This window comes from Salvelinus alpinus, chromosome 13 (genome assembly GCF_045679555.1).
Source record: "Salvelinus alpinus chromosome 13, SLU_Salpinus.1, whole genome shotgun sequence".
Lineage (NCBI taxonomy): Eukaryota > Metazoa > Chordata > Actinopteri > Salmoniformes > Salmonidae > Salvelinus > Salvelinus alpinus.
Genome location: NC_092098.1, coordinates 52260364 through 52276296, shown reverse-complemented (window position 1 = coordinate 52276296; position 15933 = coordinate 52260364). Strand labels below are relative to the sequence as shown.

Genomic DNA, 15933 nt, shown 5'->3' with positions numbered 1-15933 from the left:
GCATCGTTTGCTTTCGCAGAAAAGCCTATTTGAATTCTGACATGTTGGCTGGATTCACAACCAGTGTAGCTTTAATTTGGTATCTTTCATGTGTGATTTAATGAAAGTTCGATTTTTATAGTAATTAATTTGAATTTGGCGCTCTGCATTTTCTCTGGCATTTTGCCAAATGAGACAGTAGCGTCCCACCTGAACTCAGATTTTTGGATATAAATATGAACTTTACCGAACAAAACATACATGTATTGTGTAACATGAAGTCCTATGAGTGTCATCTGATGAAGATCATCAAAGGTTAGTGATTCATTTTATCTCTATTTCTGCTTTTTGTTACTCCTCTCTTTGGCTGGAAATTTGGCTGTCTTTTTCTGTGACTTGGCTCATACCTAACATAATCGTTTGGTGTGCTTTCATCGTAAAACCTTTTTGAAATCGGACACTTTGGCTGGATTTACAACAAGTGTATCTTTAAAATGGTGTAAAATACTTGTATGTTTGAAGAATTTAAATTATGGGATTTCTGTTGTTTTGAATTTGGCGCCCTGCAGTTTCACTGGCTGTTGACGAGGTGGGACGCTACCGTCCCACATACCCTAGTGAGGTTAACTGTGGGGTGAAACAATATACTTATTTACTGTTAGGTAGATACCGTTACCGCTCTATGCTAGCAAACACAACGCTGCCTCCAAAACTGGTAGGGTGTCTCCAGTAATATGTTTACATGTTGCTGTTTGTGACATATCCTCTTTCCAAGCGTATAGTGACGTTTTGTTCTTGTTGACGTCTGTAATCAGAAAGTTGCCCCGCTGTGTATGATGATGTCATATTGCTGAGTAACGTCAGACTGAGTCTCACCTGATGTAGGCCTCTCTGTCTCGGTCCAGGCAGGTCAGACCCATCCGCTCTCCACTCATCCTCTTCCTCTCCTCCTCTCCTGCAGGGTCTGAGGGGTACATGGAGCGAGGAGGTCCTAGGAGACAAATATCAGTTCAGGGAGAGGTCTTCACCACCTATCCCCTGATGAGCCCTAACCCCCAACACTCAGTCGCTGCACCGCACAAATCTCTATCTAAAACTAACCTCAAGGGTGGGATCTCTACCAAACTCTAACATTAAGGGTGGAATCTCTACCAAACTCTAACATTAAGGGTGGAATCTCTACCAAACTCTAACATTAAGGGTGGAATCGCTAACTCTAACATTAAGGGTGGAATCTCTACCAAACTCTAACATTAAGGGTGGAATCTCTACCAAACTCTAACATTAAGGGTGGGATCTCTACCAAACTCTAACATTAAGGGTGGAATCTCTACCTAACTCTAACATTAAGGGTGGGATCTCTACCAAACTCTAACATTAAGGGTGGAATCGCTAACTCTAACATTAAGGGTGGAATCTCTACCAAACTCTAACATTAAGGGTGGAATCTCTACCAAACTCTAACATTAAGGGTGGGATCTCTACCAAACTCTAACATTAAGGGTGGAATCTCTACCTAACTCTAACATTAAGGGTGGGATCTCTACCAAACTCTAACATTAAGGGTAGGATCTCTACCAAACTCTAACATTAAGGGTGGAAATCTCTACCTAACTCTAACATTAAGGGTGGGATCTCTACCGAACTCTAACATTAAGGGTGGAATCTCTACCTAACTCTAACATTAAGGGTGGAATCGCTAACTCTAACATTAAGGGTGGAATCTCTACCAAACTCTAACATTAAGGGTGGGATCTCTACCAAACTCTAACATTAAGGGTGGAATCTCTACCTAACTCCAACATTAAGGGTGGAAATCTCTACCTAACTCTAACATTAAGGGTGGAAATCTCTACCTAACTCTAACATTAAGGGTAGGATCTCTACCAAACTCTAACCTTAAGGGTGGAATCTCTACCTAACTCTAACCTTAAGGGTGGAATCTCTACCAAACTCTAACATTAAGGGTGGAATCTCTACCAAACTCTAACCTTAAGGGTGGGATCTCTACCAAACTCTAACATTAAGGGTGGAATCTCTACCTAACTCTAACATTAAGGGTAGGATCTCTACCAAACTCTAACATTAAGGGTGGAATCTCTACCAAACTCTAACCTTAAGGGTGGAATCTCTACCTAACTCTAACATTAAGGGTGGAATCTCTAACTAACTCTAACATTAAGGGTGGAATCTCTAACTAACTCTAACATTAAGGGTGGAATCTCTACCAAACTCTAACCTTAAGGGTGGGATCTCTAACTAACTCTAACATTAAGGGTGGAATCTCTACCAAACTCTAACCTTAAGGGTGGAATCTCTACCTAACTCTAACATTAAGGGTGGAATCTCTAACTAACTCTAACATTAAGGGTGGAATCTCTACCAAACTCTAACCTTAAGGGTGGAATCTCTACCTAACTCTAACATTAAGGGTGGAATCTCTAACTAACACCCAGGGTACACTAACTCCCAGGGTACACTAACTCCCAGGGTACACTAACTCCCATGGTACACTAACACCCAGGGTACACTAACTCCCAGGGTACACTAACGCCCAGGGTACACTAACTCCCAGGGTACACTAACTCCCAGGGAACACTAACTCCCAGGGTACACTAACTCCCAGGGAACACTAACTCCCAGGGTACACTAACTCCCAGGGTACACTAACTCCCATGGTACACTAACACCCAGGGTACACTAATTCCCAGGGAACCCTAACACCCAGGGAACACTAACTCCCAGGGAACACTAACTCCCAGGGTACACTAACTCCCAGGGTACACTAACTCCCAGGGTACACTAACTCCCAGGGTACACTAACTCCCAGGGTACACTAACTCCCAGGGTACACTAACCCTACTACCTGCCTCTCTCTCTGACAACCATACCTACTACAGCTACAGCCACAGACTCAGATCTCCTGCCATGTACTTCTCTCCTCCTCTATTTTCTTCCCAGTGCCTTTAACTGTTTAGTCAAATAAAGCTGTTTCTACTTTAGGCTTTGGCAAAGCCCGCTGTTTATGTTTCATCAGTGAGGTCTTCCAAAGGTCGTAGACAAATAATCTCTGCTCAGTTCCCCTGCTCCTTCTGTTTATTTAAGCAAGCGACCCCAAAGGCCCGGAGGTTACCCCCGTACCTTTCATGGAGGGGTGCACCCGCCCCTGCCGGCTGTTGTGGTGGGCGTCCACCGGGCGACAGGACGGTTCCCTCTGCCTCGCCACGGCGACTGCGATGCCCACAGGCGGTTGGCGCACCTCTCCCTCACCGTGACCCACCGCCTCGCCCACCTCCCGGCCACGCCCCCCACAGTCAGAGCGCTCGCCGTCATTGGCCGGGCCCTTCCTGGTGGGTAGGGCCTGTTGTTGTTTGCTGCCTTGCAGGGTGCAGCTAACCCCGGGGGCTCCACCTCCAGGACCACCAGGGCCACCGGATTTGAGGCTCCCCAGGCCTCCGAAGGGACTCTTCTGGGAGAGGAGCAGGGGCTGCTGCTGGGTGCTGTACTTCAGCAGGCTCTTCATGGCACTGCTCTCCTCCTGGGCCTGTGAGGCGACCTGGGGGTCTTGCTGCTGCTGAGAGGGGGCTGGGGGTGGAGGTGGCTGGGGCTGGGGAGAAGGATGAGGAGGGAGGCCCATACCTTGCCCTGGTTGTTGCTGGGGCTGTTGCCTGCCACCACTGAGAGACTCCATGTAGGCCTTCCGCTGCTGCTCCTCCTCTGCAGGGTGGACGTGGTGAGGCCTCATGGCCCAGGGAGGAACCGGGGGCTGCTGGGGGTGATGCTGCTGTCCCTGCCCACTGTTGCTGTAGCCATACGGGGACATCTCCATCTCCAGCTTCCTGTTCAGGTCCTGGTTCTGGTTCTGTTTGTTGCTCTGGTTCAGCTCTGCTGCTGGGGCGTCCGGGCCAGGCCCGCCGTGCTGCTGGTGGCGAATAAGGGCCACCTTCTGACCATCTCTCTGTAAGGAACAACTCCCACCTCCAGCACCACCGCCTGCACCTCCCCGACCCCCCAGGGGTGAGGCGTTGGGCAGGGGGCCCGGGAGGGAGCAGTCTCTGTAGGGGGAGGTGTTGACTGAGTGGGGGAGGGAGTGTCCGGCCTTGGCTCCCTGGGGAAGAGAGGGCCGGAACACATCGGTGGTGTCCACTCCCACGCTATTGATGCATTCAACGCTGCGGGAACGCACGGCTTGGTGCTGCTGGGGAAGGGGTTGTTGGGGCTGGGGCTGCTGGGGTTGTTGGGGCTGGGGTTGTTGGGGCTGGGGCTGCTGGGTTTGTTGGGGTTGGGTTTGTTGGGGGTGGTGGTGGTGACTCTGCATCCAGTCCGGGGCCTTCTCAGCCTTTCTGTACGGGTGCTGCTGTTGCTGTTTCCTGTGCCAGTTACTGGGGGGGGCCCCTCCTCCACTCTTCTCCATGGCCTTGTCCTTGGCACTGCCGCCCCCACCCACTAACCCCTGGCAGGCGGTTGGGGTGCCCATCTGGAAGGGGTCCCCGCTGGACTTGTCCCCCAGGTGTCCTCCCCCTACAGATGGTATGAACGTGGGCCCTGTCACTTTGGGGTCTCGCCCCCCTCCCCCTCCCCTCTCGTGCGGCGAGGGGTTGGTTAGAGGGGCAGGTGGAGGCGAGCAGAAGAAGTCCGGGTGGTGGTGTGTGTGGGGGTGATGGGGATGGCTGGGGTGGAGCTGAAGGCAGTGGAACCCCCCCGGATGCGGGTGAGGGTGGTGGTGGGGGTGGAGGTGGGGGTGGCCTCCCCCAGCGGCTGAACCCATTTGCAGAGGCGGCGCCACAGAGTAGGGAAGGGCGTGGTGGAGCATCTGGCCCCTCCCCTCCAGACAGTCCGAAGGCTGCTCACTGATCCTCATCTCGCCGCTCACCCCTTCCTTGGTGCAGCGGACGTTCCCCCCACCCTCCATGTGTCTGTGGCTGGCCTGTGTCTGAGCCCCCCTGCTCCCCACCACCTCCCCCCCATAGCTAGTCATGGAAGCCTTGGCCCCACCCGTCCCAGAGTCCCCCCCGTTCTGCATCTTTCCGTTGAGCAGGCAGGCGCTGAGGGTTCTGGTCATACCTAGGGTCTGTTGGTGCTCCATGTGCCTCTCCAGGGCTCTGCTATTGACCTCCTCCAGGGAGACCGGGTGCTGTGGGTACTGGGGGTGCTGCTGGTGGGGGTGTGGCTGTGTGTGGCCGGGGTGTGGGTGATGGTGGTGTGGATGTGAGGGCTGGGGGTGGTGGCTGTGGTGCTGCTGTCGCTCCTTGGTCTCCTGTTTGCTGCTGGGCCTCTCCTTGTCCTTGGTGCTGGGGACCACCCCTCTCTCGACGGACCCCTCCTTCAGGCCCTTGTGTAGGCTGACTCCGCCCCCTGGGTCCATGTCCCGACTGCAGGAGCCCTGAGGGTGTCCCGGCCCCGCCCTGGAGATGGGCGGAAGACCGTGATTGGCTGAGATGAGAGGGGGCTGGGACGGAAGGCTTCTTAGATAGAAGTTCTCTGTAAGATATAAAGTTCCAAATTATATAAATATAAAATATTTCAATGATATATACTGAACACAAATATAATGGCAACATGTAAAGTGTTGGTTCCATGTTTCATGAGCTGAAATAAAAGATCCCAGAAATGTTCTAAACGTACGAAAATATTATTTCTCTCAAATGTTGTGCACAAATGTGTTTACACCCCTGTTAGTGAGCAAGATGATCCATCCACCTGACAGGTGTGGCATATCAAGAAGCTGATTAAACAGCATGATCATTATACAGGTGCACCTTGTGCTGGGGACAATATAAGGCCACTCTAAAATATGCCGTTTTTTTCACACAACACAATGCCACATATGTATCAAGTTTTGAGGGAGTGTGCAATTGGCATGCTGACTGCAGGAATGTCCACCAGAGCTGTTGCCAGATAATTGAATGTTAACTTCTCTACCATAAGCCGTCGTTTGAGAGAATTTAGCAGTACGTCCAACCGGCCTCACAACCGCAGACCACATGTAACCAGCCCAGGACCTCCACATCCGGCTTCTTCACGTGCGGGATCGTCTGAGACCAGCCACCCGGACAGCTGATGAAACTTTATTTCTGTCTGTAATAAAGCCCTTTTGTGGGGAAAAACAAATTCTGACTGGGTGGGCCTGGCTCCCCAGTGGCTGGGCCCGGCTCCCCAGTGGCTGGGCCCGGCTCCCCAGTGGGTGGGTCCGGCTCCCCAGTGGGTGGGCCCGGCTCCACAGTGGGTGGGCCCGGCTCCACAGTGGGTGGGCCTGGCTCCCCAGTGGATGGGCCTGGCTCCCCAGTGGGTGGGTCTGGCTCCCCAGTGGGTGGACCTGGCTCCCCAGTGGATGGGCCTATACCCTCCCAGGCCCACCCATGCTGTGTCAATGCTCATTCATGTAAAATCCATAGATTAGAGCCTAATTTATTTATTTCAATTGACTGATTTCCTTATATGAACTGTAAATCAGTAAAATCATTTAAATTGTTGCATGTTGCATTTATATTTCTGTTCAGTAGAAAAGAAACAGACTCCTAAAGGGGAAGTTCAGGATTTTAGAGATTTGTGTTAGAAAGTGTATTTCATGGTTTGTTTTCCTTTAAACAGCCACTACAAACATCAACCACTTTAGCCACCACTAGCTCTTTAGCCACCACTAGCTCTTTAGCCACCACTAGCTCTTTAGCCACCATTAGCTCTTTAGCCACCACTAGGTCTTTAGCCACCACTAGCTCTTTAGCCACCACTAGGTCTTTAGCCAACACTAGGTCTTTAGCCACCACTAGCTCTTCAGCCACCATTAGCTCTTTAGCCACCACTAGCTCTTTAGCCACCACTAGCTCTTTAGCCACCATTAGCTCTTTAGCCACCACTAGCTCTTTAGCCACCATTAGCTCTTTAGCCACCACTAGCTCTTTAGCCACCACTAGCTCTTTAGCCACCACTAGCTCACAAGTTAATGGCTAATGTGTGCAATTGTTAAAATGTCATGATCAAATCTACTGAAATCAACTGAAGTCAACTCCATATTTGGTTTGATGTTACTTAGAGGTGATTTGGCCTTTAACAAAAAGATTCACTTCCGTTGACTGTTAGGTAGTAGTGGATAAAGTTAGCTGAAGTTTGTAGTGTCTGTTTTAATAGAAAACCAAACCATGGATTACAGTTTTTACTGGCCCATAGACGACTTTCAGGCTGAGGAAATATCCAGCTGTAAAATCCTGAACTTCCCCTTTAAAAAACATCCATTGGCCAACCAGGCAGCAAATCTAAAAGACAGGATTACATTATTACATTTAAGGTAATATCCCTGTGGGCATCCACATAGCTAGCAATATCCATTATCCAATTACATCATACTTTGTTGTGTTCAATTGGATTTCAATATCTTAATTCCGTCTGATTGAATTTTAATGTGTTTGCGACTCACCTTTTTGGGTGTCGTAGAAACGGTGCTGCCCGTAGAGGACGCCGCTGTTGGCATGGTGATCCAAGTGGCTCATGGGAAGGAAGGTATGGGCGAGACTCCCTGAGAATCGAGGATACCCCGGGGCTGCTGGGGAGAGGGAGAGAGGGAGGGAGAGAGGGAGAGAGGGAGAGAGGGAGAGAGGGAGAGAGGGAGGGAGGGAGGGAGGGAGGGAGAGGGAGAGGGAAGAGAGAGAGGGAGAGAGGGAGGGAGGGAGGGAGGGAGGGAGAGGGAGAGGGAGAGGGAGAGGGAGAGAGGGAGAGAGGGAGAGAGGGAGAGAGAGAGAGAGAGAGAGAGAGAGAGAGAGAGAGAGAGAGAGAGAGAGAGAACACACTGATAAGACCAGATTTCACTGAGTTAGAGTCGTCCCGTCACGACTGTGGAAATGACATATAATCCTTTAGGTCCCATGCAGCTGGTTGTGTTGTATATACACTAACAACTATACAGCCTCGGCTTGTCACATTCACTACTTGGGTTTCGAATGTAAACAATAGAAGACTATCTCTGTCTTGGGGATTGCGGTAATGGAGGAAATTTTCCCTCTAAACATATGGCTGTCTCTCTCTGAGCTGAGGAAGCTAGATGTTCCTTCCGTCTGAAGCAAGAGATAACACAGGCCCCAATTTTTTAAAGGGCCAATATGTGATATTTCCATTGGATTGAAGGCCTCTATCTACACTGACTGGCTGTTGCCCTTCGCTGCCCTTTTCTAGGGTTCAAAGATCAATTTGACTGGAGACCTTCAAGACTCGGCACCTGGTTCTATGACAACATCTGCAGAATATTTACACAATCTACCAGGATTACATTTCAAACACAAAGGACCTTGAAGGTAGAGAGAGAAGGACAGAAACAAGGAGAGAGGAGACAGAGAAGGAGCGAGAGAAGGTAGAGAGAGAAGGAGACAGAGAAGGAGACAGAGAAGGAGAGAGAGAAGGAGAGAGAAGGTAGAGAGAGAAGGAGAGATAAGGTAGAGAGAGAAGGTAGAGAGAGAAGGAGACAGAGGAGAGAGAAGGTAGAGAGATAAGGAGACAGAGAAGGAGAGAGAAGGAGGCAGAGAAGGAGACAGAGAAGAAGAGATAAGGTAGAGAGAGAAGGAGACAGAGAAGGATAGAAAGAAGGAGTGAGAGACGATGTTAAAGCCTTTAGACAATGAAAACAGCCACCGCTCTGAAACATCTCCTTCATGCATCAGAGCCCCATAACAGCTCTGTCAGAGGCTGTGATGTCGTCCTTCGTTTTGTGGCTTTAGTTTACTTACCGGCAGAGTGAAGTCTCTTCCCTCAACAGAGGCCAGTTGCTTGCACACCTTTGCCGTGGTCTGTAAGATGGCTTCCCTAGTGATCTTCAGATGGTTCATGGAGCTGCCGGAGAAGAGCACCAGGAACCCCTGGACCCCTGTCTGCAGGAGGAGGAGAGAGACTACGGCCAGGACTGATGACATCATCAACCTGTCTATGGGAGGGAGGACAGTCAACATGATTTATCATAATATTATAGTTTGATCATAGACTGCCTTCAGTAAGTATTCACGCCCCTTTACCACTTTTTTTTGTGCTACAGCCTGAATTTAAAATGTATTAAATGTAGATGTTTTTCCACTGGCCTACACACAATAACCCATAATGTCAAAGTGGAATGATGTTTTTTGAAGGTTTTTCGAATGAATTAAAAGTGAAAATCTGAAATGTCTTGAGTCATTAAGTATTCAAACCCTTTGTTAAGGCAAGCCTAAATAAGTTCAGAATTAACATTTTTATTAACAAGTCACATAAGTTGCATGGACTGTGTGCAATAATAATGTTTAACATGATGTTTTAATGACTACCTCATCTCTTTACCCATCACAGACAATTATCTGTAAGGTCCCTCAGTTGAGCAGTGAATTTCAATTAATTACTGATTCATCCACTAAGAAATAGGGAGGTTTTCCAATGCCTCGCAGAGAAGGGCATCTATTGGTAGATGGGTATAGATAAAGCAAGCAGACATTGAATATCCCTTTGATCATGGTGAAGTTATTAATTACACTTTGGATGGTGTATCAATACACCCAGTCACTACAAAGCTACAGGCGTTCTTCCTAACTCAGTTGCTGGTAAGGAAGGAAACCACTCAAGGATTTCACCATGAGGTCAATGGTGACTCAGTTACAGAGTGGCTGAGAAAGGAGAAAATGTGGATGGATCAACAACTTTGTAGTTCCTCCAAATTTGCAGAGTGAAATGGAGGAAGCCTGTAAAGAATGCAAATATTCCAAAACATGCAAACTGTATGCAACAAGGCACTAAAGTAATACTGCAAAAAAATTGACAAAGGAATTCACTTTTTTCCAAAATACAAAGTGTTATGTTTGGGGAAAATCAGATACAACACATTACTGAGTAGCATTCTCCATATTTTCAAGTATAGTGGTGGCTGCATGACGTTATGCGTATGCTTGTAATTTGTTAAGGACTGGGGAGTTTTTTCAGGATATAAAAAGAAACGGAATGGAGCTAAGTACAGACCAAATCCTAGAGGAAAACCTGGTTCAGTCTGCTGTCAACCAGACACTGGGAGATGAATTCACCTTTCAGTAAGATAATAACCTTTAACACAAGGCCAAATCTACACTGGAGATTCTTACCAAGAAGAAAGTGAATGTTCCTGAGGGGTTGAATTACAGATTTGACTCAAATCCGATTGAAAATCTATGGCAAGACCTGAAAATGGTCGTCTCTCAATGATCAACAACCAATTTGAAAAAGCTTGAAGAATAATTGGCAAATGTTGCACAATCCAGGTGTGTAAAGCTCTTAGAGACTTACACAGAAAGACTCACAGCTGTAAGCACTGCTAAAGGTGATTCTAAATCGTATTGACTAAAGGGTTGAATACTTATGTAATCAATATACACTACCGTTCAAAAGTTTGGGGTCACTTGGAAATGTCCATGATTTTGAAAGATAAGCACATTTTTTGTCCATTAAAATAACATCAAATTAATCAGAAGTACAGTGTAGACATTGTTCATGTTGTAAATGACGATTGTACAGTTGAAGTCGGAAGTTTAAATACTCCTCAGCCAAATACATTTAAACTCAGTTTTTCACAATTCCTGACATTTAATCCTAGTAAAAATTCCCTGTCTTAGGTCAGTTAGGATCACCACTTTATTTTAAGAATGTGAAATGTCAGAATAATAGTAGAGAGAATGATTTATTTAAGCTTTTATTTCTTTCATCACATTCCCAGTGGGTCAGAAGTTTAACAAAACTCAATTATTATTTGGTAACATTGCCTTTAAATTGTTTAACTTGGGCCAAACGTTTCAGGTAGCCTTCCACAAGCTTCCCACAATAAGTTGGGTGAATTTTGGCCCATTCCTCCTAACAGAGCTGGTGTAACTGAGTCAGGTTTGTAGGCCTCCTTGCTCGCACACACTTTTTTCAGTTCTGCCCACAAATTTTCTATAGGATTGAGGTCAGAGCTTTGTGATGGCCACTACAATACCTTCACTTTGTTGTCCTTAAGCCATTTTGCCACAACTTTGGAAGTATGCTTGGGGTCATTGTCCATTTGGAAGACCCATATGGGACCAAGCTTTAACTTCCTGACTGATGTCTTGAAATGTTGCTTCAAAATATCCACATAATTTTCCATCCTCATGAGGCCATCTATTCTGTGAAGTGCACCATTCCCTCCTGCAGCAAAGCACCGACACAACATGATGCTGCCACCCCCGTGCTTCACGGTTGAGATGGTGTTCTTTGGCTTGCAACCCTCCCCCTTTTTCCTCCAAACATAACGATGGTCATTATGGCCAAACAGTTCTATTTCTGTTTCATCAGACCAGAGGACATTTCTCCAAAAAGTACGATCTTTGTCCCCATGTGCAGTTGCAAACCGTAGTCTGGCTTTTTTATGGTGGATTTGGAGCAGTGGCTTCTTCCTTGCTGAGCGGCTTTTCAGGTTATGTCGATATAGGACTCGTTTTACTGTGGATATTGATACTTTTGTACCTGTTTCCTCCAGCATCTTCACAAGGTCCTTTGCTGTTGTTCTGGGATTGATTTGCACTTCTCGCACCAAAGTACGTTCATCTCTAGGAGACAGAACGCATCTCCTTCCTGAGCGGTATGACGTCTACGTGGTCCCATGGTGTTTATACTTGCGTACTATTGTTTATACAGATGAACGTGGTACCTTCAGGCGTTTGGAAATTGCTCCCAAGGATGAACCAGACTTGTGGAGGCCTACAATATTTTTGAGGTCTTGGCTGATTTCTTTTGATTTTCCCATGATGTCAAGCAAAGAGGCACTGAGTTTGAAGGTAAGCCTTGAAATACATCCACAGGTACACCTCCAATTGACTCAAATTATGTCAATTAGCCTATCAGAAGCTTCTAAAGCCATGACATCATTTTCTAGAAATTTTCCAAGCTGTTTAAAGGCACAGCTAACTTAGTGTATGTAAACTTCTGACCCACTGGAATTGTGATACAGTGTATTATAAATTAAATAATATGTCTGTAAACAATTGTTGGAAAAATTACTTGTGTCATGCACACAGTAGATGTCCTAACCGACTTGCCAAAACTATAGTTTGTTAACAAATCATTTGTGGAGTGGTTGAAAAACGGGTTTTAATTACTCCAACCTAAGTGTATGTAAACTTCCGACTTCAACTGTAGCTGGATACGGCAGATTTTTGGGGGGATTATTAACATAGGCGTACAGAGGCCCATTATCAGCAACCATCTGTGTTCCAATGACATGTTGTGTTAGCTAATCCAAGTTTATCATTTTAAAAGGCTAATTGATCATTAGAAAACCCTTTTGCAATTATGTTAGAACAGCTGAAAACTGTTGTTCTGATTAAAGAAGCAATAAAACTGGCCTTTAGACTAGTTGAGTATCTGGAGCATCAGCATTTATGGATTCGATTACAGGCTCAAAATGTCACCGTATTTCTGATCAATTTGATGTTATTTTAAAGGACAAAAATGTGCTTTTCTTTCAAAAACAAGGACATTTCAAACTTTGGAACGGTGGTGTATATTTAGTGTTTTATTTCCCATTAATTTCAAACAAATGTTACAAGTGTTTCTTCCACTCTGAAATTGTATTTTGTGTAGATCGCTCCTATTTAACCCTCTGGCATACATTTCCGCTCTGTCCGTGATTGTTTGTGTCGTTAGTGGTTGTTGTATGTGTTAGGGTGTTTGTTATTATTCCTATGTGGAATTTTGCTTGTATTTTGAGTAAACTCCGTTGTGTTGCTCAACACCTGTGTCCTGCGCCTGACTCCGCTACATATCCGCACACAATCGCTGACATATGTTTTATGCCTTGTGTTTGTTAGGTAACTTTTTACATCTTTAGTGGTTTTTATGATTTATAAAATAACATTTGTAACAATAACTTGACAAAGATAGAACTTTTACAAAAAATAACTGTCTGACAATTATTTTCTACATCAACATTTAAATTTCACACAACATTAGAATATGAGCCTGTTAAAACTGTAAATATTTGCTAAATATAACATCAATGTATACACTGAAGTAGTAAGCTTTAATTTGTGCAATTCAATTTGTGCAGCAAAGTGTACCTTCCAAATGTGTTCCAATCAGTCGATATATTTTTCCACCTGAGCTGTCACACCCAGACCCCACACAATGCTCCTATCCTACTGCCCACACCCTTATCAATCAACAGCACATTTGACTACAAAGGTTAACAAACAGATCAATGCCTACCTTATTGCCTCACAGGATCAGAAGTGTATCTCCTATGAAGAGATCTGATTCACACAGATGATGGGTCTCTTTATGCAACACAACAAGGAAGTGCTGTGCTCCCATGATTTATAAGAAACCTTTCATTGTTGTCACCTGTTGCTTTGGCATGATATCTGTTTACAGTGGAAATATTTTTGGTTTCAATGTTCTGGTTCATAAGAAGAGTGACGTTCAACTGCCATCAGGATCTTGTATGTTATTACATTGATGTTTCTTCTCTACCAGTCAGTATGCTACTGGCCTGGTCCTACAGATGATGTATCTTAATTTGATCATCCTGTTGTTGCAGGAATTTTTCTGAACAGCAGGACATTCAAACTTGTAGTGTATTCAAGGCTTCTAAAGTTTTTAGTTTCCAATTTAAAATCTCATACTTGATTTGCCATGGCAAAAAATGTATCAACCCCTACAAAAAAATTATATTTATTATAATCCACATAATATTTATTATTTCCTGTTGCTGCTGGATTATTTTCCTGCTGTGAGAAACTGGGTCAAATTAAGTTATAAATTACATTTATAAGTGCCATTGCATTGAGCACAGCCATTACACTTGTAGTTTCCATCCAGTAGGGGCGCAGATAGACGTTGTTCAGGAATATCTTGGGGTGGTAAATCAGAGTGTACCAATTGGTCTCTGAGATTTCTGCCCCACGAGAATACGACCAAGGGAAGGTCCGAAAACACATTACCGATACTATCACCGGATTTTAGAATGAGCCAATGTTTGTGAAAGATTCCCTTAATTTGTTCAGAGCGCTTTGAATAGCGGGTAGTTAGAATGCAAGAATGCGTCTTTTTGCGAGACTGACCTTGAAAAAGGTCATGTCTCGTTTTGCTTTGAATTTTCTCAATGGTAATATTAATCTGATCAACATTTTTTTTGCATCTGAGCTCCTAGAGTGTGAGGCTCTCCTTTATTTTCAAGTGACTGCATAAGGTACCATTATATCACCTTTACTAAGGCAATATGTTGTGACTGCATAAGGCACCATTACATCACCTTTACTAAGGAAATATTTGACCATAACAATTGGCATGTGGCTGTTCTGTCAGCAGCATAGTGCACTGGTCTGTATCAGTTTGTTGTCCTGAGTTGAGTCAACACATTCTGCATCTATCTTGGCCTCCTCTGCACCCTAGTCCCTTTGGTAATCACCTACCGACAAAACTGTTGAATGTGTAAGGAACGTTGGCGAACCTGAATGTTACACACCTGTTCTCTTCAGAGGAACATCAACCTAGATGCTTTAGTTGGCAATGAGTCATCTTCAAACTACTCTGCCTCTTTAACACACACCCAGAACACGCCCTCGCAATACCTGCAACTGGGCCGATGTCAAACACGCCTGATCTGATAAGATTGGAATGGGGAAACCTGTTACCCAGTTCTATCCAGTTACTGTGACTGTAGAAGTCCTGAAAATATAAGAATGACAAGTTGTTAAAAATAGTTTTATGACAAATGCCATGTTATCCATTGGGAATAAACCGTTTTTAAGTGCTTTTAGCAAAACTAATATTTCAACAAAAGCAATGTCTCTCTCTCTTGTCTTGTGGAGTAAGGAGATAATGAGAACCATCTAAATCACCTGTAAGGTGTGTAAAATGTCTCCCAGCTTCTGTCTTGCTGCCTCAAAGTTCTCTTGCTTGATGCTGGCTTTGACAGAGCTCACGCCATCTGTGAGTGAGTTTCCGCCCGTCCACGAACCTCTCCCCATCAAAGTGGTACTCTTCATTGAACAGGTGACGGAAGTCAACTCCTGCATTTCTCCAGGTGACATCTGATATGGCACTCTTAGCAGACCCCGATAAGGAGCAGGCTAGAGACAGAGCCTCTACAGTCAGGGTCCGGGCTACAAACACACACATTGGTGTACATAAACTGTATTCTACTATACTATATACTGTACTACATTAGAAAACACACACCAATACTTTCTTTACTATGACAAAAGTATAAATATAAAACAGCGACTGTATATGAATCTGAGATAGTCCTTTTATTTTAAATGGAATAAAATAGAGATGTTGTGCGACTGGCCCATGTCAGGTGGGTGATTCTAGCATGCATTGAGTCAGGGGGTTGAATACTTTTCTAATCAATATATATTAGTGTTTTATTTACCCTTAATTTAAAACAAATATAATAATTTTTCTTCCACTTTGATATTACAGAGTTTTTTTGCGTAAATCAAAAAAATACATATCCATTTTAAAGCCACTTTGTAACACAACAAAATGTGAACAAAGTCAAGGGATGTGAATACTTTCTGAAGGTACTATATATGTATACAGTATATATATATATATATATATATATATATATATATATATATATATATAATTATAATATGAATATTATAATACAGTAGTGTTCTGTACATTCATCCAAAAAAAGAACAATGTCAGACTAATCCAGAAAGTGCAAAACATATTTCTGCAGTTAGGTCTTTGGTTTTAAATCACTAAATTGTAATAAAAATCCTGTTTTCTGCTTGTGTTTGTTAGGTAACCCTTCACCATCAGATCTTTAGTGGTTTTATGTTGTGATTTAGAAGAAAATAACATTTGTAACATCAACTGGACCAAGATAGAACTTTTACAACTGTCTGACAACTTCTAATTATTTTATACATCAGATACAATAAATTCACTTTTCCTCAATAGAGTTTAAAATTACACACAGAATTAGAATATGAGCCCATTGTCACG

At 44.6% G+C, this 15933-nt stretch overlaps 1 protein-coding gene, 1 long non-coding RNA gene and 1 pseudogene across 2 annotated transcripts in view; all 3 read right to left on the bottom strand.

Moving 5' to 3' along the window:
- LOC139537999 (von Willebrand factor A domain-containing protein 7-like) overlaps positions 1-9182 on the bottom strand; it is a 29527-nt pseudogene extending 20345 nt beyond the window's left edge.
- Positions 1-15070, bottom strand: part of LOC139537918 (uncharacterized) — a 42013-nt gene extending 26943 nt beyond the window's left edge. Inside the window, exons 1-2 of the long non-coding RNA XR_011667620.1 lie at positions 14811-15070; positions 13177-14637 (exon numbers count right to left, since the gene is read on the bottom strand). This is a non-coding gene — a long non-coding RNA (uncharacterized lncRNA). The remainder of the gene's footprint in view (positions 1-13176; positions 14638-14810) is intronic.
- LOC139538000 (BAH and coiled-coil domain-containing protein 1-like) lies at positions 738-7523 on the bottom strand (the record flags this gene model as incomplete). Its single annotated transcript, XM_071339926.1, has 3 exons — positions 738-970; positions 3121-5460; positions 7394-7523. Coding segments are annotated over 3 exons (2589 nt in total), but the record flags the coding sequence as incomplete, so codon positions are not given.
- Positions 15071-15933: the final 863 nt, after the last annotated feature.